The 23,316-nt window shown below is 42.5% G+C and overlaps 1 protein-coding gene across 2 annotated transcripts in view; it reads left to right on the top strand.

The window, feature by feature from the left end:
- The window catches only part of LOC143377196 (putative inorganic phosphate cotransporter), a 111,035-nt gene that overhangs the window by 37,104 nt on the left and 50,615 nt on the right, over positions 1–23,316 (top strand). For both annotated transcript variants that reach the window (XM_076828240.1, XM_076828238.1), the window contains exon 2: positions 7,094–7,227. In XM_076828240.1, coding sequence (XP_076684355.1) covers positions 7,094–7,227 — 134 coding nt within the window. The remainder of the gene's footprint in view (positions 1–7,093; positions 7,228–23,316) is intronic.

Here is a 23,316-nt window from a genome sequence, read left to right on the forward strand (position 1 = left end):
TATATGTGTATATATATATATATATATATATATATATATATATATATATATATATATATGTAGTAAATTCTTTGCTATACTCTTCACATTAATTAAAGGATCACCCCGAGGAACCCAAAAAATAGAGGCAAGTTCACATGGTCATAACTCCGGCAAAAATAGTCGCATCGATATTTTTTTGAAAATATGTTTTGAAAGCGTGGAATCCCTACTTTCAACCGTTTTTCAGATTTTAGCTGTATTGCTTTTCGGCAAAGTTATAATGATATAAAGAGTACTTGGTCAATTTAAAAAAATATCTTCAACTTGTGAAAGTTCCACGGGAGTATGAATTTCTTTACACAAATTTCATTTACACCAGTCGAAAGCGGCCACATTCCTGTGTAAAAAGAGAGTAATAAATTTCTTGTGCAATTTTTTTTTTTGGCCGAGTTATTCAACTTTGAAGCAAAAACCGTTTTTTTTTGCTTTGGTTGCTTCTAGCAAGCGAAGAAATCATCGTAGAACGTTCATGGAAAAGAACAATAGAAATATCTTCAAGACGCATTTGTGGTTCTCTCGATTCGGTTAAAATTTCGGTCTACGATGTCCTTTCGAAAATATGCTTAAAAATTGCACAAATTTCCGTGTTTTCTAACCGGAACATCAATGTCTTCAGCTCATTTTAAAGTGGAGAGTCTGCCGATTCTTTTGAGTTCCACCGGAACTCGCTGCGATAATTTTTTATCTGTGGCCTTTAAGTTTGAAGTTACCGTTTCGAAAGGGTGAGTTTTAGTTACTTTATTGCTGATAATTATTTTTTAAATTTAACGCAGACTGTGGTTAATTTCCTGCGATAATTCTCCAAATTTCCGTACATAAATTTTTCTTCGTGATTTTTAAACAGTCTTATTCAATATCAGCAACAGTGTTGGCCGTTAATGTATTACGGATTTTCATCAAAATAACGAACTACGATCACTTTTCGTTCATTTCCTGTTACATCATATTTTCGTCTGTACGATATTAACAAAAGGAAATTTGCATATTCCTTATCCTCTCACTTCAAATAATTATTATTTTCGATTCTGCTTTAAAAAGAAAACTGTATATTCGCCTTTTTACATTTGACATGCATTCCTTGCGATTTATCCTTTATTCATTATTCACTTTAAATGACAACCAAAATATAACGGAAAACTCGATTTTGTATGTCTTTTTCATTTGTTATTTTGCGCGGTTTCCTTTGATGCATGCCGATTTGCTTGTTCGTAGCACGTGCAAGCGCAGCAGCCTACCGCGTAGCCAGCGCTACCGCGGGGTTCAGCCTCTGGTTGGTCGGGGTTTTTTGTTAATACCTCGTTAACGATGCTTCAGACAATATTTTCACTAAGGAAAAACTTGTTTCAGATCACCCCTTCAATACCCCCCCCCCCCAGGGTATCCCAAAAATGGTGGAGTGATTTGTATATAAATATATATATATATATATATATATATTTATATATATATATTTATATATATATATATTTATATATTTATATATATATATATATACAGGGTGTCCCACTAAGGAATGGACAGCGCGATATCTCTTAAAGTATTGTCGATAAAAATATAAAAAAATAGGGAATTGCATGGTTTGAGGGGGCCCATTTATTAGCGCGAACGAATTTTGTTTTCGATTATTATTTTAAAAGATACGATGGTCAAGTTCGGTTTTTCAAATGGAACTATTTTTTTTTTGAAGACCTGAGTTGATAGTGCGTTCCAAGACAAATTCAATAAGCTTTAATGTATACACTTTATTTCCACTGGTTTTTAAGATATTGCGCTTGCAAATTTACTGATTTTCACTGCAAGAAACCCTTCTGGAATGGCAAAAACCGGGGGCGGTCTTACTGACGCACGGGTGGCACTGCCTGTTGAAATGGATACTTACCTGCCAAAGGTCTACGCCAGAAATGGCAGGCCCAAAGGCTGGACAATTCTTTTCCGTCAGAAATGCTACTTAGGTAGGTACATCTGCGGTATTTGTTTCTGATACAATCTGCTCCCTATGTTTGAAATTTAGTCTAGCAACTTTCACTCCTCCTAACAAATCCAACTTGCATCCCTCCCAGAAGAACCGGTCATCCGAGCGTAGAAGCAAGTGCGAAATAAAAGTAACGATGCGCTTCTCGATACCGCAGATGTACCTACCTAAGTAGCATTTCTGACGGAAAAGAATTGTATATATATATATATAAAGGGTGTTCCAAAAATGCTGCGGTTTGTTGAAGAGGGTGACTCAGGGGGTGATTACAAACAACATTTTCCTTTGCGAAAATGTTCTCCTAGGATTCGTTAACGAGATATTAACAAAAAGCACGGACCAATCACAGCCCGAGGCTAACGGCCGAGTTCCCACGTTAACGTGGCTGCGCGCCACGCTGCGACTAGGAACAAGCAACTCGGCATGCATCGAAGGAAATTGCGTAGAATGGCAAATGAAAAAGACGTAACAAATAAAATCGAACATTTCGTCATGGTTTGTTTGTCATTTAAAGTGAATAATGAATATAGGATAAATGGATGAAAATCATGTGTAACGTAAAAAGACGAATACACACTTTTTCTTTTAGAAGAATCTAAAATAATAATTATTTGAAGTGGGAGGATAAGGAATATGCAAAATTTCCTTGTGTTAATAACGTAGCCATGAAAAGGTAATGTAACAGGAAATGAAAGAAAAGTGACCGTAGTTCGTTATTGTGATAAAAATCCCTAATTCAATAACAGCCAACGCTGTTGCTGATAATGAATAAGTCTGTTTAAAAACGCCGAAGAAATATTCACATACGGAAATTTTGAGAATTGTCACCGGAAATATGCCATAGGCTGCGTTAAGTTTAAAAATTAATGATCACCAATAAAGTAACTAAAACTCATCCTTTAAAAAATTCACCAGCAGCTTGAAAAACTGTGTCACTAGGTCACTGAACCGATACCAGTCATCCACGGGCGCGTCCAGTGCATAGCTGGTCTTAGGTATACGACACCACAAGTTAATAGTCGCAACGTCAATTGCGTCCGGGTTAATGTATCGAATATCCACTTCACTGCACGGCTACTAACACTGATCACTTAATTTATTTTTCATGGAACGTGTTGTTCCGATTCTGGACCAACGCAGATGGAGGGGGTGAAGCGGGGCGGGGGTACCTCAACGAGAGCGGGGGGTGAGGCAGGGAGGGGTACCACATCTTCGGCGAGGGGTGGGTGGGAAGGGGAGGAGGAGCGCTGGTCGCCGACGTGAGAATGAGGCGGTGGAGGGGGAACGCTACTTGTCGACGCCGGGTGGAGGGTACCGCTGATGACTGATGAGTGGTGACATGATGATGCGTTGTCGGAGGCGCGAAAATTCAAAAGGATCCGTAACCCTCTTTTAGCCTGAAGGTCAGATCGCGCCAAGCGATAGTCGCGATGATTCGTGACGTTTGAACAAGGAGTGCGGGAGAAAGGCACGATCTCCCTCTCCCTCTCCCTCTCCCTCTCTGTCGCAGTCTATAGACAAAACATAGGAAGGTATGACGCGTAGAAGATGCAAGTCCAAACCTGCATAGTCCTCGCGCAAACACCTATCGTAAACATATAGCTGTAATGATGGAAGGTCTACTTCCGAAATTAATGCGCAGTATTTTCGCGTGCCCACATTCTCGGAACCGCGACAATTCAAAGCGAACCGGAGCACTTCTATCGCCCGAAGACTAGATCGCGCCCGCAATAGCCGTATCATAGCCGCGCAGTCCGTACGCGCAGGCGCGACCGCGAACGATTCGAGACGTTCGAATTAGGAGCGTGAGACGCTATCTCTCTCTCGATCAGTAGACAAAACATAGGGAGGTGTTACACGTAGCAGATGCTAGTCGAAAACTGCATAACCATCGCGTGATCACCACGCCAAAAACATATGTAGCTGTAATGATCGAAGGTCCACTTCCAACATTAACGCACATATGCTATGCGACTGTAAGTATACATGTATCGACGTTGCGTAGGTCATGTGATTTACGGACACGCGAGTACAGTTACATTGCAGGAGAATGTACCTAGTAAGGAATGAAGATCGAAAGAGCGCTAGTTTTAGGATAAGTGATATGTACCGCGGGTAGGAAAGGATTGTGTAAGGTATCAGTCGACCCTTTCAAGTGCTCCAAACCGCTCGAAAATCCGAGAAACTCATAAATCTGACCTGTGCGCGGCGCGTAGTGGCACCAGTGGGAACGTCTTTCTGCAACAAATCGGTCTTACGCGTTGAAAAAAAAGTGCGCGGAGCGCCGTTGCACTATTGAGACCCTGCTTTAAAGTTTAACACCGCGCCGAACGCGTTCGTCTAGCAACGGGGACTTGCGCATAAGCGCCCTATTTTCCATGTGTTTATTCGATTAAAATAAAAATTGATTCTTCTTTTAGTTCAAGAAATGTATTACAGTATTGTCTCGTTAGCGACTCGCTGGTCGGGACCGGCGTTGAGTCGGTATCGTGAACAGAACCCTAATTCCGAGTGTTCGTTTCTCGCTTCTTTCTGGCCGGAGGGGGGAGCGAGATGGAACACTGCGTGCGCGGCGAGCGTGCGCGATGGTCGCAAGCGCAAAGGACAGAATGTCAGGCGACCGAAAGACGGAGCGAGACAAAAATCAACGCGTCGTCGGTCTCGTACCGTCCTCGCTCGCTTTCAGTGCCTCTCGCTCGCTCTCGTTCCATCTCGCTTCAGCTTTCGCCGGGCAAGAGTGAGACAAAAGTGGTGGGCATAGCGAAGAGTCGGTATCGTGTACACCAAATCGAGTCGCTAACGAGGAAATACTGTATTAATTAAAAGAAAAATCAAATTTCTATTTATTGTACCTGCGCCACAATTCATCTTAAAAAAATACATATTTTTAAGGCCATTACACTGTTGGTCCCCCTTAACTGCCTGTAAAATCTGTTCCTTTAGGAATTTCGTTCTCAAATTTTACCTGGTCATTCTTAAGATGATGTGAGATGAAAATATAAAAAAAATTATGTTTTGACCTGAAAGTGCGCTTAAAGATATGCCCAAAAGCAGGCAATCCGCGTGCAACGGCGCACGCAGGGGCAAAGCAGGCAAGCGGTCGAGCGGTGGTATTCAAAACCAATTGCGCGTGGCATAATTCACCTCGCAAGGAGAGGATCCTACCTCTTATTAGAGGGTAAATTACCTGGGGGTGGCCCACTCCTCATTGTCAGTAACGATGGTCATAAAACCACTGATGTGTCATCATAAAATAATTTATGTCTTAGGTTTCTTAAAAATTTTATGAATTTTTTTACACGTTTGAAGTATCTTATATGCGTATTTAAACGATTACGGCTAATTTTTACTCCTAATAAGGGTGACAGGCGACAAGAACATCATCCATACAGCACATTATGGCGCAAATGAAATTTATATCAAGTTTTATTCAACACAATTTTTTACCCCTTATGAACATTGAGGGGTGGTTAACCCCCTGAGTATGAACGGGCCTCTACAAAAAAAACACGTATATCTTATTTTTCTGTCCTCTAAAACATATACAAACACTAAGAACCTAAGGACCTTTCCTTGTCAGAGAAGCTGCGACGAAATTTATCTCTTGTTCTTTATCACTTCATCCAAAATAGATGGGGGATCGTTGGATTACACCCGAAGTGCCTACCCGCTAAAATCTATTGTTTTCATTATATCCACTGTAGTCAATTGTGTTATTCACACACACACACACGTAGAAATCACACCACCCCAATAAAAATACCACATCTCTTGCACTAAGCCATGTGAAAAAAATTAAAAAAGAACACAAATTTACCCGCACCGAAGCACATAAAAAAAATAAATTTATGCGCCGTCAGATAATTGAAACTGATAACTCTTAATGATTATCAACTTCGCGATGTGTTCATGCTGGTTGAAATAAATTAATATTGACGGAGCTAGGTTGAATATGAGGATCATCAAAACGAAAATAGTTGAATTAGTTTATTTGTATGATTGCTTAGTTGATGTACTGCGTTAGGAGAATTTGGTGAGACTGACGCATGACGTCTTCGTCGGTCAACCTAAGAGAGTTTCCCTAAACTGATGCAAAGAAAGTTCAAGTATTTTAAAACTGCAATAAACGGAAAAGAAAGCAACTCCAAACCATCTGCCACATCTGGGATTATAAAGTAATGTGGGCCTACCTGCTCGACGGCACGACTCGTTCAGGTTAGCCGCTGCACTTCATAAATGAGCATTTTGTTTTGGTACTTCTCATAGTGAACACAGCTCCGCCGATATTACATTATTTGAACACATCGCGAAGAAGACAAACATTCAGTCGACCCACAAATTTACGTCGAAAAACTTACTTTAATTTTATTTATTGGGAGTTATTAGTTTCAATTGTCTGAGTACGTGTGAACGTGTTTTTTCGTGGCGAGTATTAGTGCAGGCGATGTCGTTTTTCATTCTTTTGCGTGTTTTAGTGCGGGTAAATTTGCGTTTTTTATTAAATGTTTTCACACGTTTTAGTGCAAGAGATCTGATATTGGGGGGGGGGGGTGATTTTTGCACGTGTGTGTCTCGATAATACAATTGGTTACAGTGAATATAATGGAAACGATGGATTATAGCGATTTGGCAGGTCTGGGGTAATTCAACGGTACCCTCCAATTTTGGTGAAGTGATAAAGACGAAGAGATAAATTTCGTCGCAGCTTCTTTGAGGTGAGTGACCCCATGCGACAGAGCCTTTAAATACAACCACAGCTCGACCCTTCGCATACACCGGGTCTAGGCATATTTATAAACGCTTTGAATTAACATTCGAAGCCTCAACCGCAATATCGTTATATATAATTTTCGTATTAGTCTGGTGTTTAAACACACCTTAAATTTATTCCCCCTTGTAGCTGAACACCCTGTACATATGTTTCATATTGTATATTCTTTTAGGCAATTATTTACACTTAAGCCCACTAGTTCAAATAGTAAGTAGTTTAAATATTAATATATTTAATTATTATTTATTATTCTAAACAAAATTTGTTTGAACATAATTAATGACTATAATTTCATTTGAATTTTACAGCTTGGTTTGGATGCAGACATGCGCAAGTTCTTCTAATGTCCTTCGGTTTCCTGTGCTGCTATGCCATCAGAGTCACCACATCTGTGACATTGGAAGCGATGACCAATGCCGCCAGTGCGAATCCTGACTTCGAAGTATAATTGCATCTTCATTTTTCATTTTTCTCGTTAACACTTTAAATGGCACAAGATTTGGACAACTGCCGGAAAAGGTTTATTCAGCTCGCCCCGCGCTTTGAATATATGCCGACACTTATGAAAATTTATACTTTTGTATTTCCTATTAGATCTTTATAAAAGTATTGCCATTAGATGGATTATGTACTTCTAATGAAAATGAGTAGCCATAATAGGGGCGTTCTGGATCAACCTTAGGCGAGGGGGTGAAGCGGGGCGAGGGGTTTCGTACCGAAGACGAGGGGGTGATGCGGGGTAGGGGAACGCGACTCGTGACCGCGGGAGGGGATACGCGAGGCGCGAAAATTCAAAACAACCCGCCACCCATTTTTCGACTAAAGGTCAGATCGCTCCCGCAATAGCAGCGAACGATTCGCGACGTTCGAATTTGGAGCGCGCGAGAGAGAGAGGTACGATATACATTTCTCTCTCTCTCTCTCTCTCTCTCTCTCTCTCTCTCTCTCTCTCGATTGCTGCGTCGCAGCCGCGCAATTCGGATGCGCAGGCGCGATAGCGGTGTACGATTCGCGACGTTCGAATTTGGAGTGCGCGAGCAAGGTAGGTATATATATGTTATGCGGCTCTTTCTCACTGTCTTCAGACAAAACATACGTATTATTATTATTATTAACACCATCATGTGCACAAGACGAATATGCAAGTCGAAACCCGCATCACCATCGCGTGATCACCAAGCCAAAAAACAGAACATATAATTACTATAATCGAAGGTTAACTTCCGAGAATAATGCGCATATGCTTCGGCGATCTCGCATCGCCAGAATATTATATGTAGAAGCGTGACAAGGTTTAAGGCGAAACCCTATATCTATCATTAGGGACCAGGGTGTCAGGGATTTTAGGTAGGGAGGTTCGTATATATTTAAATTGGAGCGTAACTGAGTTTACATATATTCGGATGCAATGGACATGTTTAAACGCGCGAATTTCACGTTGACCAAGGTGTAACGTTCTCGAACGAGACGTTGCCGTTTAGTTACAGGAGATTCCACAAGTAGAGCGGTTTACTCGTGGAATAGTGGGATTGGTTCGGGTGGCATGCGATAAAGAAATGAATTTCACGAACGAGAGTCCTTCTTTTAACAATAATTAACAAAAATAGTTTATTCAAAGAAAGATTATTGAGTTGAACAATAGTACGACGCGGAATTACGCGAACTTGTATTAGAACGCAACGACACGTTGATCGGTAAAACAGAATACTGTTCGATTTTCGCTCGTGACTCTAGGTCGATATAATAGAACGCAAAATTAACTTAAATATTACTTCGATCGGTACGAATGACGTTTTAGTCAAAGAAAATAGTAACTGACGCTTGGTCGAAAAGAAATAGTAGTTGACGCTTGGTCGAAAATAAATAGAACGTAGGATTGCACTTAGCTGATATAGAAATATAAAGATACGATACTAAATCGTTGATTAAATATGGAAATGTCGACTCGAAGTCGGTATGACGTATAATACGAGAATTGACTCTTTGGTCGATATAGAATGTTAAGTTGAAAGTTGAGAGTGTTCTTTATCCTGGGTTCCAATAGCTTCCAGTTGCCTATCAGCTGGTCCACGCTTTCTAGGATTGGTGCTAAGGTGCCTCGTTAAAAGCGGCCTTAGTTGTAGATTCCACGTTGCTCAGGTGTCTGGTCAAACGGCCTGAGATGGTAGCCAAGGTGCCTAGTCGAGCGCCTCGGATGGTAGAGTGCGAATGATGTTGAATGTCTTTTTGGTGCCGGTACAAGCGTCTCGGGGAGAGTCGTGAAATTAATAGTGGAATCCCAACCAATGTGCCTAGTCGAGCGCCTCGGAGAGAGTGTGAATGGTTTGGATGTCTCATGATCTCTGCTCTCTGCTGCATGCGGGTCTATATTTATACCAATCTGTGAAACCTTGCTCGCACCAATCACTTGTCGCACTTTTACGCGCACCAATTAGCTTTTGTATTTGGTTTAGACCAATCAGGTGCTACACTCGCTGTTGAGGAGTTTGAATTTCGCGCTATGCCAAAACAAGCGACGATCACAAGCCCTCAAAGAGGCGCTCGGTAAGCGCCCTCTCTACTACCGGGTAGAAGCATGCTATGTGGTTACGTCAACAGGTCGTACAATAAAGAGTTTTCTTGCTCAGCAAGATAAAGTCAAGTGAGTTTGATTTATTACAAGCCTGATATCAACACTCGCGTTTCACTCGATGTTCGAAAGATCGTACGTTTAGCGCATGCGCACTCCATCCGCTCGCGGTCCGCACTCGGTTCACTCGCTCGGTTGAATGACACTGCGCATGCGTTCACTTCACTTAGTTCTTTGACTCGTCGCTAGGTTGCATTCATCCATACGTGCATACTTGTCTTATTGCTAATACAAATGATTTAGGTAGAATATAACATAATACAAGAATTAGAATAATAAAAGGAAATATTCTAATGGCGACTCGTCGCGGTACGTTACAAAGGACTGTAAGAGTTTGTGTACCGCTAAAGAATGTAGTGCTTTTATGCAGAGGTGTGACAATGTACTAGATCTTATCGAAGTGTTTCAGTGTTCAGACCGTGTACGCGACAGTAGTAAACGTCGGGTACAAGTTATCGTTAGACATCTTAATGTAATAAAATTGGAGGCGTATTTGAAACTGTTAGAGCTGGAGGAGATTGAGGAGTAGGAGGTGGGAGAGGCGCGAACATAGTTCTAATGCTGAAAAATGGATGTAATGAAAAAAATGGATGTAATTTTGAAAGTGTATAAAACGTTGTCGCAGAGTTGTATGGATTTGTGCACGATTGAGCAATGCAAGAACTGGGTATGCAGGTACGATGAATTCATGCATCTTGAAATGCATAAGATGTACGACACCGTACGCGTGCAATCATTGTGCGAGGCAGCGTGGACCAGTATTTTTAATTATGGTGTAGAAAATTTTACACGCGAGAAGTGCGAGCTGTTGAACCATATAGCGCGATACGGTAGTGCGCGGGAATGTATGGTGTCATGTATTGTGGGAGACAAAGACACGTACAGACAGAAGTACGGATACGCGTATATACCGAAGGAGGAGTATATCACAGCGATAGCGTGTACACCATTGATGTTATTACGTGATACTGAAAATAACGTGGAGAAAGTGCGCAAAGGATTGTATCCTGTAAGGGTAATGTCCGTATATACTTTCGTAGGAGATGAATTTATTCGTTTTCTGCAAGAGCATCCGAAACGTACTAGGCCTGGTGTACCTATCCGATTTCCTGACGCGGATTTAACTACTTGGCGTAAACGTATTATGTCGGTATATAGAGTAACGACCTTTAATCTCTGATTCTGAACTGTGATTGTGAGGAAGAAAAAAAAATAAAAAAAAATAGAGATGTTCAAGAACGCGTTCGTGGTGTTGTCTCGGATGTCCGGACTTTTGAAAAGCACCGCGGAATTCCGCGACTGGATGGACAGATGTGATCAGACAATATGTCTTATCGTCGAGTATCAGCAAGGCGAACGCGTACCGGTGTGCACGAAACAGCGGATGGTATCGCTGCTTGCGCGGACAAAAATATTGCGTGCGATAGTGCGTGGACGGTTATCGCGTGAAGGTTGCGGACTCGCTGCTCGAGCGACGGTACCCAAGGTCGTGTGGGAGGAACTTGAAACCACGTTCGAGAAATTTACGAAGCATCGCGGCGTGTCCGTGAACACCGCTCTCAACGCCGAATTCATGTTTCGGAACGAGACAGACGTGAAGCGTTTCGCAACGCGTAATCAAGTACTTTTTATGTTTTCGAATGTTCGCGAGTGGTACACGAAGCAAGTGGTAGCTCCGACGTTGATCGCGATAGAGGAGTTTCAGGAACGCGAGAGCGGATGGACCTTACGGGCAGTGCAGAATCTCGTAATAAATATCAACAAACACAATCCACTCCGCGCCGGCTGCAACGTACCGCTTCCACGAGTGATCGTGGCGAAAAAAGCGGTGGTGAACGTTCAGTGCAAAGAGAACGCGTGTTTTTTGTGGTCGGTCGTCGCTATTCTGTCGTACCCGCACTATTCGACGGTGCTCCGCACGGATGCTCTGAGACTTCCCATGTCGATGGATCAGGTGCAGAAGTTCGAGGTGCCGAACGATGTATCCGTGAACGTGTACCTATGGTCCGATGACGAAGGTTGCTTGCCTCTACGCGTGACCGGCAACAAGCGAGAGGGAAGACACGCGAACCTGTTGTTGGTACAAGATCCCAAGGATGCGCAGCGGTATCATTTCGCGTGTATTCGCAGTCTCTCTCGGCTGATTTCCAGACAATTGCGCAACCATCATAGCCAAGTGTTCGTTTGCGATAGGTAAGCAAATAATAAAAAAAAATTCCAGCGATATGCGACGAAGCGTTTGCATTGTTTTTTCCGTATACGTTTTAAGTGTCTGAACTTTTCCTCATCGGCAGAACGATTACAGCAGCACACCGTGGATTGTCTGCGGTTGAACGAGAGTGCAGTAGAATTGCCGTCCGACGAGGACAAATTTTTACGATTCGAACATTATGAGAGCAAGCAACGAATGCCGTTCGTCGTATACGCAGACTTTGAGTGCTTGCTGGAGAACATCGAGCAGTCACCGATGGATCATAGTCGCACGTACGCGTATCAACGTCACAAAGCTTATAGTGTAGGATACTATGTACATTGTTCTGTCGACGAGTCTCTGCGTAGATATCGAGTGTATCGCAGCGATACCGATTGTGTAGAGTGGTTCGTGCGCGAACTGCGCGAATTTGCAAACGTTGCGTTCTCGTGGTTATGCATCAAGAAACCCCTGACGTCGTTGACGAAGCAACAGTGGCGGAGTTTTCGCGAAGCGACCGTATGTCACGTGTGCGATGGACTCTTCGACAGAGATGAAGATGACGTGAAAGTACGCGATCATTGTCACTCGACGGGAGAGTACAGGGGCGCTGCTCATAGGTCGTGCAACTTGCGGTATCAACGTTCGTGCACGATACCTGTGGTGTTCCACAACCTGTCCGGCTACGACGCGCACTTCGTGATCAAGGAGTTGGCAGACGCGTTCAAGGGCAAGATCAGCCTGCTACCGTTAACGAAACAACGTTACATCTCGTTTACGAAGAACGTGGAGGACCTCAAGGGCGAACACAAGGATTGGCGAAAAATGTTGAAGTTTGGAATCGTCGATTCCTTCATGTTCTTGGCTGCGAGTCTGCAGAAACTCGCGTCGGATCTCGGGAAAGAGAGACTGACGATTCTACGACGAGAGTTTCAACATCTACCGGACGAGCAATTCGATCTCCTGACCAGGAAGGGGATCTTCCCATACGATTACGTAACCACGTACGACAAGTTGAACGACACGCGACTGCCGCCTCGCGAAGCATTCCATAATAGACTGAACGATAGCGACGCGTCGGAGTCTGATTACGCGCACGCAACGAACGTGTGGAACAGTTTTAATACGCAGACATTACGCAAGTATAGTATACTTGTATCTCAAAAGGGACGTGCTGTTACTCGCGGACGTGTTCGAGAACTTTCGCATCGACTCTAAAGCGAGCTACGAATTGGATCCCGCGCATTATTGTACGTTACCGGCATTCACGTGGGACGCGATGCTTAAATACATGCACGTCGAATTGGAACTGCTCACTGACGTGGACATGGTGTTGTTCGTGGAGCGTGGCATACGCGGTGGCCTGAGTCAGTGTTCGCATAGGTATGCGTACGCCAACAACAAATATCTTCCGACGTCGATGTACGACTCGTCGAAACCATCCACATACTTGATGTACTTCGACGTGAACAACCTGTACGGATGGGCAATGTCCCAGGCGATGTCGCAGGGTGGATTTCGATGGATGGACGAGGTGGCGGTGGCCGATTTGGACGTAAATTCCTTGCCGGAGGACGATGGGCCCGAGGGCTATCTGCTGGAAGTGGATCTTGAGTATCCACAGGAGATTCACAACGCGCACGGCGACCTTCCGTTCTGCCCTGAACGCGAGCACGCGACCGCCGGTAAACAAACCAAGCCGCTCACCACGGTCCGCGATAAGGAGCGATATGTGATCCATTATCGATACCTGAAGCAGTGCGTTCGGTACGGACTCCGCGTATCGCGAATTCACCGTGTTCTGCGATTCGAACAATCGCATTGTTTGCGCGGTTACATTACCCTGAACACAGAGTTGAGAACGCGAGCTACCAGCGACTTTCAGAAAACGCTATACAAACTTATGAAAGACGATGGAAAATGTTCGAAATCGAGTGGACGTGCGACTGATTACGCGATGGGACGGTCGTTTTGGCGCCGAAACGTTAATTGCTAGACCTAATTTTCACAGTCGAGTAATATTTTCAGAACATTTAATCGCTATCGAGTTGCGGAAATTGAAAGTTAAATTCGATAAACCCATATACGTGGGTATGAGTGCGTTGGATGTGTCTAAGGTATGCTTGTATGAATTTCATTATGCGTATATGCGTGCGAGGTTTGCTGATCAGTGCAAGCTTTTGTATACGGACACCGACAGCCTCTTGTATCAGCTGAAGTGCGATTATGCGTACGAGGCAATGAAACGCGACGTCGTTGACCGTTTCGATACCAGCGATTACACGGCGGACAATCCGTATGGTATGCCGCGCGTAAACAAGAAAGTGCCTGGTATTATGAAGGATGAAAATAACGGCAACGTAATGACAGAGTACGTGGGATTACGCGCCAAAATGTATGCGAGTCGAGTGTGTAACGCGGCGGCGGCGGCAGCGGTAGGACGCGTTCAAGGAGAATTGTTTCCACATCAGGTTTTGAAGCGTGCGATTGAAACGCTCGACGATTGACGCTTTCATCACGCTGTACGTCGAGTAGTGGTTGATTCCGTGAGACGTCACGCATCGTTGAAACTCCGCGTTGTAGAACTCCTTTCCCATGTCGGTTTGTAGGTTTCGTGGGCATCTGCCGCTCCGTCGCAACACGGTCGCGAAAGCCGCGGTCACGTCGCGCCCGCATTTCATTTTCACGGCACAGCCCACGCGTACTTGCTGAACGTATCGATCATCGTGAGTATGTAGTTATGACCGCGATTGTAGCTATCGTATGCGCGCATTTCCACCAAGTCTGCCTGCCACAGATTATCGGAGCCTCGAGTGACGACGCGCCGCCGCGGGAAATTTCGTCTCGCGGAAGCATGCAGTTCGTCGTACTCATAACGATGATGATGACGACAATAAGTATCCGCTAGTGCTACGAGCTAACAACAACACCATGAAAAGCGAGCTGTACTGCTCGTTCGTCGTGGACTTCACGAAATCGAACAACGTGGGATCGTTGTTGAGATTCTCGACGACACGTGTTTTAACACCGAAAACCGGCACGAGTTCGACGAACTCGTGAACATTATAACCGTTAACGTGATCAGAGTAACGTGCAACGTCACTACCGGTGCGTACAGCAACGATAAACCGGTACACACGATTCACGAATTTTCGCCTCGTGTGCCCCGGGATATAAGATATCGGAAACTCGGCGACACGTCATTTACCTGCCGATCGTTGCACGAACGATATACGATCTAACGGTACGTATCTTTGATCAATATGATCGTCCTATAGATTTTCGCGGAGAAGAAACAACGATTCGCTTACACGTGCAACGGCGCTCGCGCGACAAGATAACGTGACCACGCGCACGTGAGTGCATAGCATGTTGGTGTTCGATCACACGTACGACTCGTCGTTCACCGTCGCTGCTGCTGCTGCTGCTTCTACTCCTCTCGTCTCTGTCGCGCATCATCGTCAAAGCGAAACAACATCACCACCACCACCATCAACAACAACAACAACAGGTGTGCTGATAAAAACGGGGAGCGGAACGAGAACAAGAAGAAGAAGAAGCGGAAAGCCGTTGACTCATCGAAACGCGCGTTTCCTACGATTCCTGGGATTCATCGTTACATACTAACATATCATTTATGTACATACGTACACGATGTCTACCATATTGGACGTGACGAGTAGGCTGACTTTCGACGATCATATCACAAAGATCGAGGTGCACGCTTACAATCCGTACGCTAACACGACGTTCGACAATAACGATGAGATAAGAATACCCATTCAGCAACAAGATCTGTACACGCTCCCGTGCGAAAGTTATCTGTACGTCGAAGGTCGTGTCTCTTTGATGACAGCCGCGATGACTTCCGAGGACGTGAAAGCCGCTGCGAGAGTTTTTCTGGACAACAACTGCGTCGCGTTCATGTTCGACGAGGTTCGATATGAACTGGACTGAGTGGAGATCGATCGTTCCATAAACCCGGGAATCACCACCGCGCTAAAACATTACGCGTCGTTGTCCGCCGACAGGAGCAAACCGCTGATGAACGCTGGTTGGAACCATGCCATCGCGTACGACAAAGACATTTTTAATAGCGCGGCGTTTAATTTCTGTATGCCCCTGAACGCGTTACTGGGATTGATTCGCGCGCGAGTCGATGCGAACGCGATGTCCGCAGCCTCCATTACCCCCGCGATAATACCGAAACTCAAGGTCAACAAGATACAATGGCGTATGCCCCACGTCGCGTTAGAAGAGATGAACAAATTGTCGATGCTAAGTCTCCTGCAAAGTGATCGATCGATCGCGATGAGTTTCCGATCGTGGGACCTGTACAAGTATCCATTGCTGCAAATGACTACGAAGCATACGTGGACCGTGAAAGCCTTGTCGCAGATGAAGAAACCACGATACGTGATATTCTCTATGCAAACCGATCGGAAGAATAATCTCGAGAATAGCGCGAGCAGATTCGACGCGTGCAAACTCACGAACGGACGATTGTTTCTGAATTCCGAGGCGTATCCGTACGACGACCCAAATTTGGATTTGGATAAATCTAAATACGCGCTCCTGTACGATATGTACGCGAAATTTACCCGTTCCTACTATGGCTACGGCGAACAGTTGTTGAATACGATCGAATTCTTAAGTTACGCCCCTATCGCGATCATAGGTTGTTCTCGACAGAACGAGTCGGTGAAGAGTGCAACGGTGGACGTGCCAATCGACTTCGAGTGTAGAGATAACGTACCAGCTAATATCACTGTATATTGTTTGCTCATACACGACCGTATAGTCCAGTATAGCCCTTTGACAAACGTCGTACGAAAAATCACGTGATGCATGCAACGACTACTATACCGATGATGACCGCAAAGACGTCAGTCGTTCTTCTACAACCGTCACCGATACTTCGACTAGTAATAATGTTGTCGGCAGTGGTTGATTTACAAGGTTTTAAAACTACTCGAAACTTGTTTGTGCCGAAAGAAATCGCAATTCTAACAAATCATCATCGTCAGGATATTGCGACACATCATTGGCTCTTCGAGCCCCCATACGCGTACTCGCGTCTCTCGGCATTTGAAAAACGGCAGGCGACTTGGTTATCACAAAATCATTATGGTTTGCATTGGGTAGATGGATGGATTCCGTATCGGAAACTACGATCCATGCTCACTCGTGAGCTTTCGACGGTTGACGCAATATTTGTAAAAGGAGCTGAAAAGCAGGAGTGGATCCTTGAGTTTATATCTGAACCTACATTTAATATCGTTAAAATTAACGATATGTACAATGAGCAGGAGAAAACAAAGACAGCCATCCCTGAATTTTGCATTGAAAACTGTGACACCGCCTCCAACATCAACTCTGTCATCTATGAAGACTCTAACGATGGCGATGATCGATGATGAGGGAAACATCACTGAGAACACCGTACCAACCCTAAAGATCATGTAGAGAGAGGAAAGCACTATTCGATATGAGTTAAATTCTATCACAGAGTTCGTTTACGTATCACTGTACAGTATACGCATTTTATAATATATATTCTTTTTCTATTCTTTGTATATTGCGTTCTTTAATATTATACTCTTTTTTATAAAATACTGTTTTTATATACTCCTTTTATATTATATTCTGTGTATATAGTAACGTTTTTATAATACTTTTTATATCATATGCGAAGTAATCAGTATAAATAAAAAAAAACAATTTTTCATAAATGTACGATGTCTATTTTTTTACCACTCCTTCTCTTCCTCCTCCTCCTCCTCCTCCTCCTCCTCCTACAACAACGATGATACAATTACGAATATTTCATGCAAAAATAACTCATCAATTACTACACTATCATCCTTATTTAAAATGTCTTATCTAGCATTTCGAAACAACCGAGAAAACTAAAGTTTTACCATTTTCTTTGTGATATCCCCGTACTAATTAAATACATCAGATTGTTTCTAGATCTCTCTCTCTCTCTCTCTCTCTCTCTCTCTCTCTCTCTCTCTCTCTCTCTCTCTCTACTAAACACTTAAAGGTCTATAACTTTACTCTCTCAAGTCTAAAAACGTGTGGAACTTCAAACATTTGAACTTGTCTCGAACAATTGAGAAATACAAGATAAAAGATTTTAATTAAGAAGGGCAGTACACGCGTAAAGAAACATACACTTTTTATGCGAATACACAATTTTTTTTTGTTAACTATTCCTCCTCCTCTTCTTCCTCCTCCTCTTCCTCGTACAACAATGATATACATTAGTATTGATACATTATAAATATAATAATGACGATGATACATATGCTTCTTTTGCGAATTAAGCAACATTTTACATTGGTTATGATATTGATATATTATAATTATGCACTTTATAATAATAAATATGTTTTCACAATTATTAGTGTCTCTATCGATGACGCCACATAGTGATCGCAACAGAGATGAGCTACACATAACCGATGTGATTGAACCTACACAACGAGTATGTAAGCTCACCCACGTCGCTATCGATGTGGAGTTCAAGAATTGTACATGGTACGTGTGCGTGTGAGTGTGTAAAATTACCAGCATACATATGCCATTACTGCTCTGTTAACACTTAAATACACGTTACTAGAACAACAGTGGCACATGTATGTGCGGTTCAGCCGTCAGAGCCAACATTGCCATCGTCGACGATCATAATGTCACAGTCTTCAATCGCGGAAACACTGTAGCTTAATTGACAGTAGTGTTACGGTGATTGCACACTGTGACACTATCAACAACTATCACACATATTCGACCTCCAGAAGTATCGATACGTTGACATGGACAACGATCATCTGTACATTTCAACTGTCACTGAGAAATTCATTATCAATAACAAAAAAATGTGCACAGTGATGTTGTCAACGACGCATACTCTTATTTACAGCAATGGCAACGACATCGTTACCATCACTAGTAACATCGACGTATATAAATACCTGCGCGTTGCCGCATGCCTCGGTGTCGCATCATCGAGGACGACAATCCTCGGCAACAGTATCGTCGTCGTCGTCGTCGTCGTGGACGATGATGACAGCTTTCTCGGGGAAGAATGACAGCATTCTCGAAAGGGCTGACAGCTTCCTCAGGGAGGGATGGCTGCATACTCGAGAGGGATGACTATGAAAAACTCATTACTGAAAGCGAATACTACGAACCGCACTCTTTGTTAGATTGTGAATTATTAGCGTTAGGCTTGGGTTCGATGATACGCGATGCTCGCCATGTGCCACAATAGTACGAACATGTCTATATGCTTTATCAATAAATAAACCACTTATTCACACGAATACCCGTATTGTCTGATACCTTACACGATCCTTTCCTACCCGCGGTAGATATCACTTATCCTAAAACTAACGTCCTTTCGAACGTCATTCCTTACTAAGTATTCAACGATCTCGAAACATCTATACCTATTATGCATTTCGAACATCTATACCTATTATGCATTTCTCCTGCGCTGTAACTGTGCTCGCATGACCTATGCAACGTCGTTTACACTCTCATGAATATAGAGTGATAACTGGTGCTCGCAACCGGACGTTCATGCAGCATCACATATCTCGCGTCAAATATGTTTTGTAAATCGTAATCAATATCATGTCGAATTCATCTCTCGCCGAGTGGAGTGCGAACAAAAGTATTCGTTTACATCGCTTTAATCTTCTACACATAATATTCTGGCGATGCGAGAACGCGGAAGCATATGCGCATTATTCTCGGAAGTTAACCTTCGATTATAATAACTATATGTTCTGTTTTTTGGCTTGGGGATCGCGCGATGGTGATGCAGGTTTCGACTTGCATATTCGTCTTGTGCACATGATGGTGTTAATAATAATAATACGTATGTTTTGTCTGGAGACAGTGAGAAATTCGAACGTCGCGAATCGTTCGCTGTTATCGCGGCAGCGATCTGACCTTGAGTCGGAAAGAGGGCGGGTTGTTTTGAATTTTCGCGCCTCCGACAGTGCGTGAAGAGTCATCGGCGGTATCCCCTCCCGCGGTCACGTGTCGCGTTCCCCTACCCCGCATCACCCCCTCGTCCTCGGTACGAAATCCCTCGCCCTGGGTTAATCCAGAACGCCTCTATTATGGCTACTAAAATGAATACAAATACAACCTTATCCAGACTATTTTGTAATTATACATACGTAGTTGGAATTGCTTCCAAATTCCATAGCCCAATTATTTATTTATTTACTTTAGTTAGTAAGTAAAAGGCAGTTTATAATAATTAATCTACAGGGTGTCCCACTAAGGAGTGGACAGCGCGATATCTCTTAAAGTATTGTCGATAAAAATATAAAAAAAATAGCGAATTGCATGGTTCGAGGGGGCCCATTTATTAGCGCGAACGAATTTTGTTTTCGATTATTATTTTACAAGATACGATGGTCAAGTTCGGTTTTTCAAATGGAACTATTTTTTTTGAAGACCTGAGTTGATAGTGCGTTCCAAGACAAATTCAATAAGCTTTAATGTATACACTTTATTTCCACTGGTTTTTAAGATATTGCGCTTGCAAATTTACTGATTTTCACTGCAAGAAACCCCTCTGGAATGGCAAAAACCGGGGGCGGTCTTACTGGCGCTACGGGTGGCACTGCCTGTTGAAATGGATACTTACCTGCCAAAGGTCTACGCCAGAAATGGCAGGCCCAAAGGCTGGACAATTCTTTTCCGTCAGAAATGCTACTTAGGTAGGTACATCTGCGGTATCGAGAAGCGCATCGTTACTTTTATTTCGCACTTGCTTCTACGCTCGGATGGCCGGTTCTTTTGGGAGGGATGCAAGTTGGATTGGTTAGGTTAGGAGGAGTGAAAGTTGCTAGACTAAATTACAACCATAGGGAGCAGTCTGCTCCGAGCAGATTGTATCAGAACCAATCCAACTTGCATCCCTCCCAAAAGAACCGGCCATCCGAGCGTAGAAGCAAGTGCGAAATAAAAGTAACGGTGCGCTTCTTGATACCGCAGATGTACCTGCCTAAGTAGCATTTCTGAAGGAAAAGAATTGTCCAGCCTTTGGGCTTGCCATCCCTAACCCAGACTTTTGGCAGGTAGGTATCAGTTTCAACAGGCAATGCCACCCGTGGCGCCAGTAAGACCGTCCCCGGTCCTTGCTATTCCAGAGGGTTTTCTTCCAGTGAAAATCAGTAATTTTGCAAGCGCAATATCTTAAAAACCAGTGGAAATAAAGTGTATACATTAAAGCTTATTGAATTCGTCTTGGAATGCACTATCAACACAGGTCTTCAAAAAAAATAGTTCCATTTGAAAAACCGAACTTGACCATCGTACCTTTTAAAATAATAATCGAAAAAAAATCGTCTCAGCTAATAAATTAGCCCCCTCAAACCATTAAATTACATATTTTTTTAAATTTTTCATCTTAAGTACTTTAGGAGATATCCAGCTGTCCAGTCTTCCCGCAGACACCCTGTATACTAGGGTGACCCTTATTTTCAACCTGCGATTTCTTTTGCTCCCACCCCTTAATATGATTCAATTTCATAAAAACATTGTCCCTGGAAAAGATTATTGCAATCGGACAATAGGAAAGGCTTTTGACCAGCCCTTAAAGTTTAGAATTCTTCAATGGTTTGAATTTGAAGATTTTCTCAAAAATGGTAAGCCCTATCGAAATTTTGTTAAAATAATATTAAAAGAGCATTCAATTTTCTACAATTACTGTATATATAATTTCTTCATACTTTCAACCATTTTTTAGATAATGGCGTTTGAATATAGAGAGGTCCTCACTTCGCGCATCCCCCCTGTACGGCGTGACATGTTGTCTGTAGGCGCGTAGTGCGGACCTCTCTATATTCAAACGCCATTATCTAAAAAATGGTTGGAAGCACGAACAAATTATATATACAGTATTTGTAGAAAATTTAATGCACTTTTAATATTATTTGAACAATATTTCGATAGAGCTTACCATTTTTAGAAACTGTTTAAATTCAAACTATTGATGAATCCTAAACTTTAAGGCCTGACCGAAACCCTTTTCTGTTGTCCGATTGCAATAAACTGTTCAGGAACTATTTTTTTTTTATCAAAATGCACCGTTTTAGGGGGTGAGAACAATGAAATATAAATAAGACCCACCCTAATACATACTAGTGAAATGTAAAATGTATACATACCTTTCATTGATGTTGCCAGCATTAAGTTGATGTACAGATTTCAAATGATTTGCCATCGTCGATGGCAATCCATGCTAATATAACATTGCACCACAAATATTGTAAGTTGCTTCTGCGCTGCCATCCGATTTCTTTGCGAATTTCCACACCCAACTTTTTGGATGCGGTATATCGAAAATTGTATATTATTTCCGACATGAGAAAAACAGATCTTCTTTAAAAATATCAACAAAAACGTAGTTGTTCTTAAAAGAACAGATTGTAAATCGCGTTCGTGAACTGTCAGAGATTTCAAAGCGCACTCTTTGAGGTGTTGAAAACGACTGGTCATCGAAACGGTGACAAATATCTAATACAACTTTAGCAAAAGAACTGAAAACGCCCACGTAGTGAATACCGAAATGCTATTGATTGTTAAGACAGTATACTTGGTCTTGCAAATGGTTTGTGGAAGGGATAAATTGTGTAGAAGGGATGAACTGCCAGGAAGAAATGAATTATTTAGAAACAACGAATCCTTGAAATGGATCTTGGAAATTTCGTTACCATGATCACTTCACTTTCTGCAGTTTGTCACGTTTTAGCCACATGTGTTAGCCGAGAGGAGGCGAAGTCAGCTAGCCAAAGTTTAAGACCATACCCTTATCCTTTGTAAATCTGTTAACTGATGTCACAGTGTTAAGGGTAGTAGATTCCATGAGTTTGCGCCAGCAAAATTTCACTTCCTGGCCTCCAACAGTGTAATGTAAAAAGAAAGATTTACAAGGATGTTGGGTTCCATCACTCGATTGCTTAACTCCATTTCTTTAGGATGAACACATGCACCGAAAGAGAAACTTACGCTAGAGCAGAAATTTAGATAAACTTTCTACACAAACGTCCCAGAGGATACGGACATGTGCTACCCCTACTTCTAAATCTATTCTTCTCTATCCATACACCACACCTTACAAGATATTTGCGTAAGCTACCTGCGGCGCACGGGTCTATTTTCCGAACAAAACAACGCATGGGACAAAATAAATGCAATCGCACTTCTGTAATACTATAATTTAATTAAAATTTAATGTTTCTCTACCCATAAATAACTAAACTAGATAAATTATATAGAAGTTTATTACAATTCATTACTATAGAGTTACATTAAATTTTGTTTTGTACCGTGAAATAAATTATTTTTGTGTTACTTGCTGATTTTATAATGGTATGACAAAAAATATAATTATTAATGAACAACACAATTAAAAAAATATTGTTTACCTCGTTGTATAAGCTAAAATGTGTGGCCGTTTTTATATTACATTCCCATTGTACAGTACTTAACGAAAAACAGTAGATTGGCCAATTTTAAAGTGTCCATAGTTTTTAAAACGTGCCAAAATAGAGGAAAAACAAGACTAGATCCTCAATTTGTTTCAAATTTTTAAAAAGGTACGTATTTTGAGAAAATTATATTTGTTTAAAATAATTGCAAAAACATGGTCAAATAATTTGCTTTTTAGAGTGAAATAATTT

This window comes from Andrena cerasifolii, chromosome 15, assembly GCF_050908995.1.
Source record: "Andrena cerasifolii isolate SP2316 chromosome 15, iyAndCera1_principal, whole genome shotgun sequence".
Taxonomy (NCBI): Eukaryota; Metazoa; Arthropoda; class Insecta; order Hymenoptera; family Andrenidae; genus Andrena; species Andrena cerasifolii.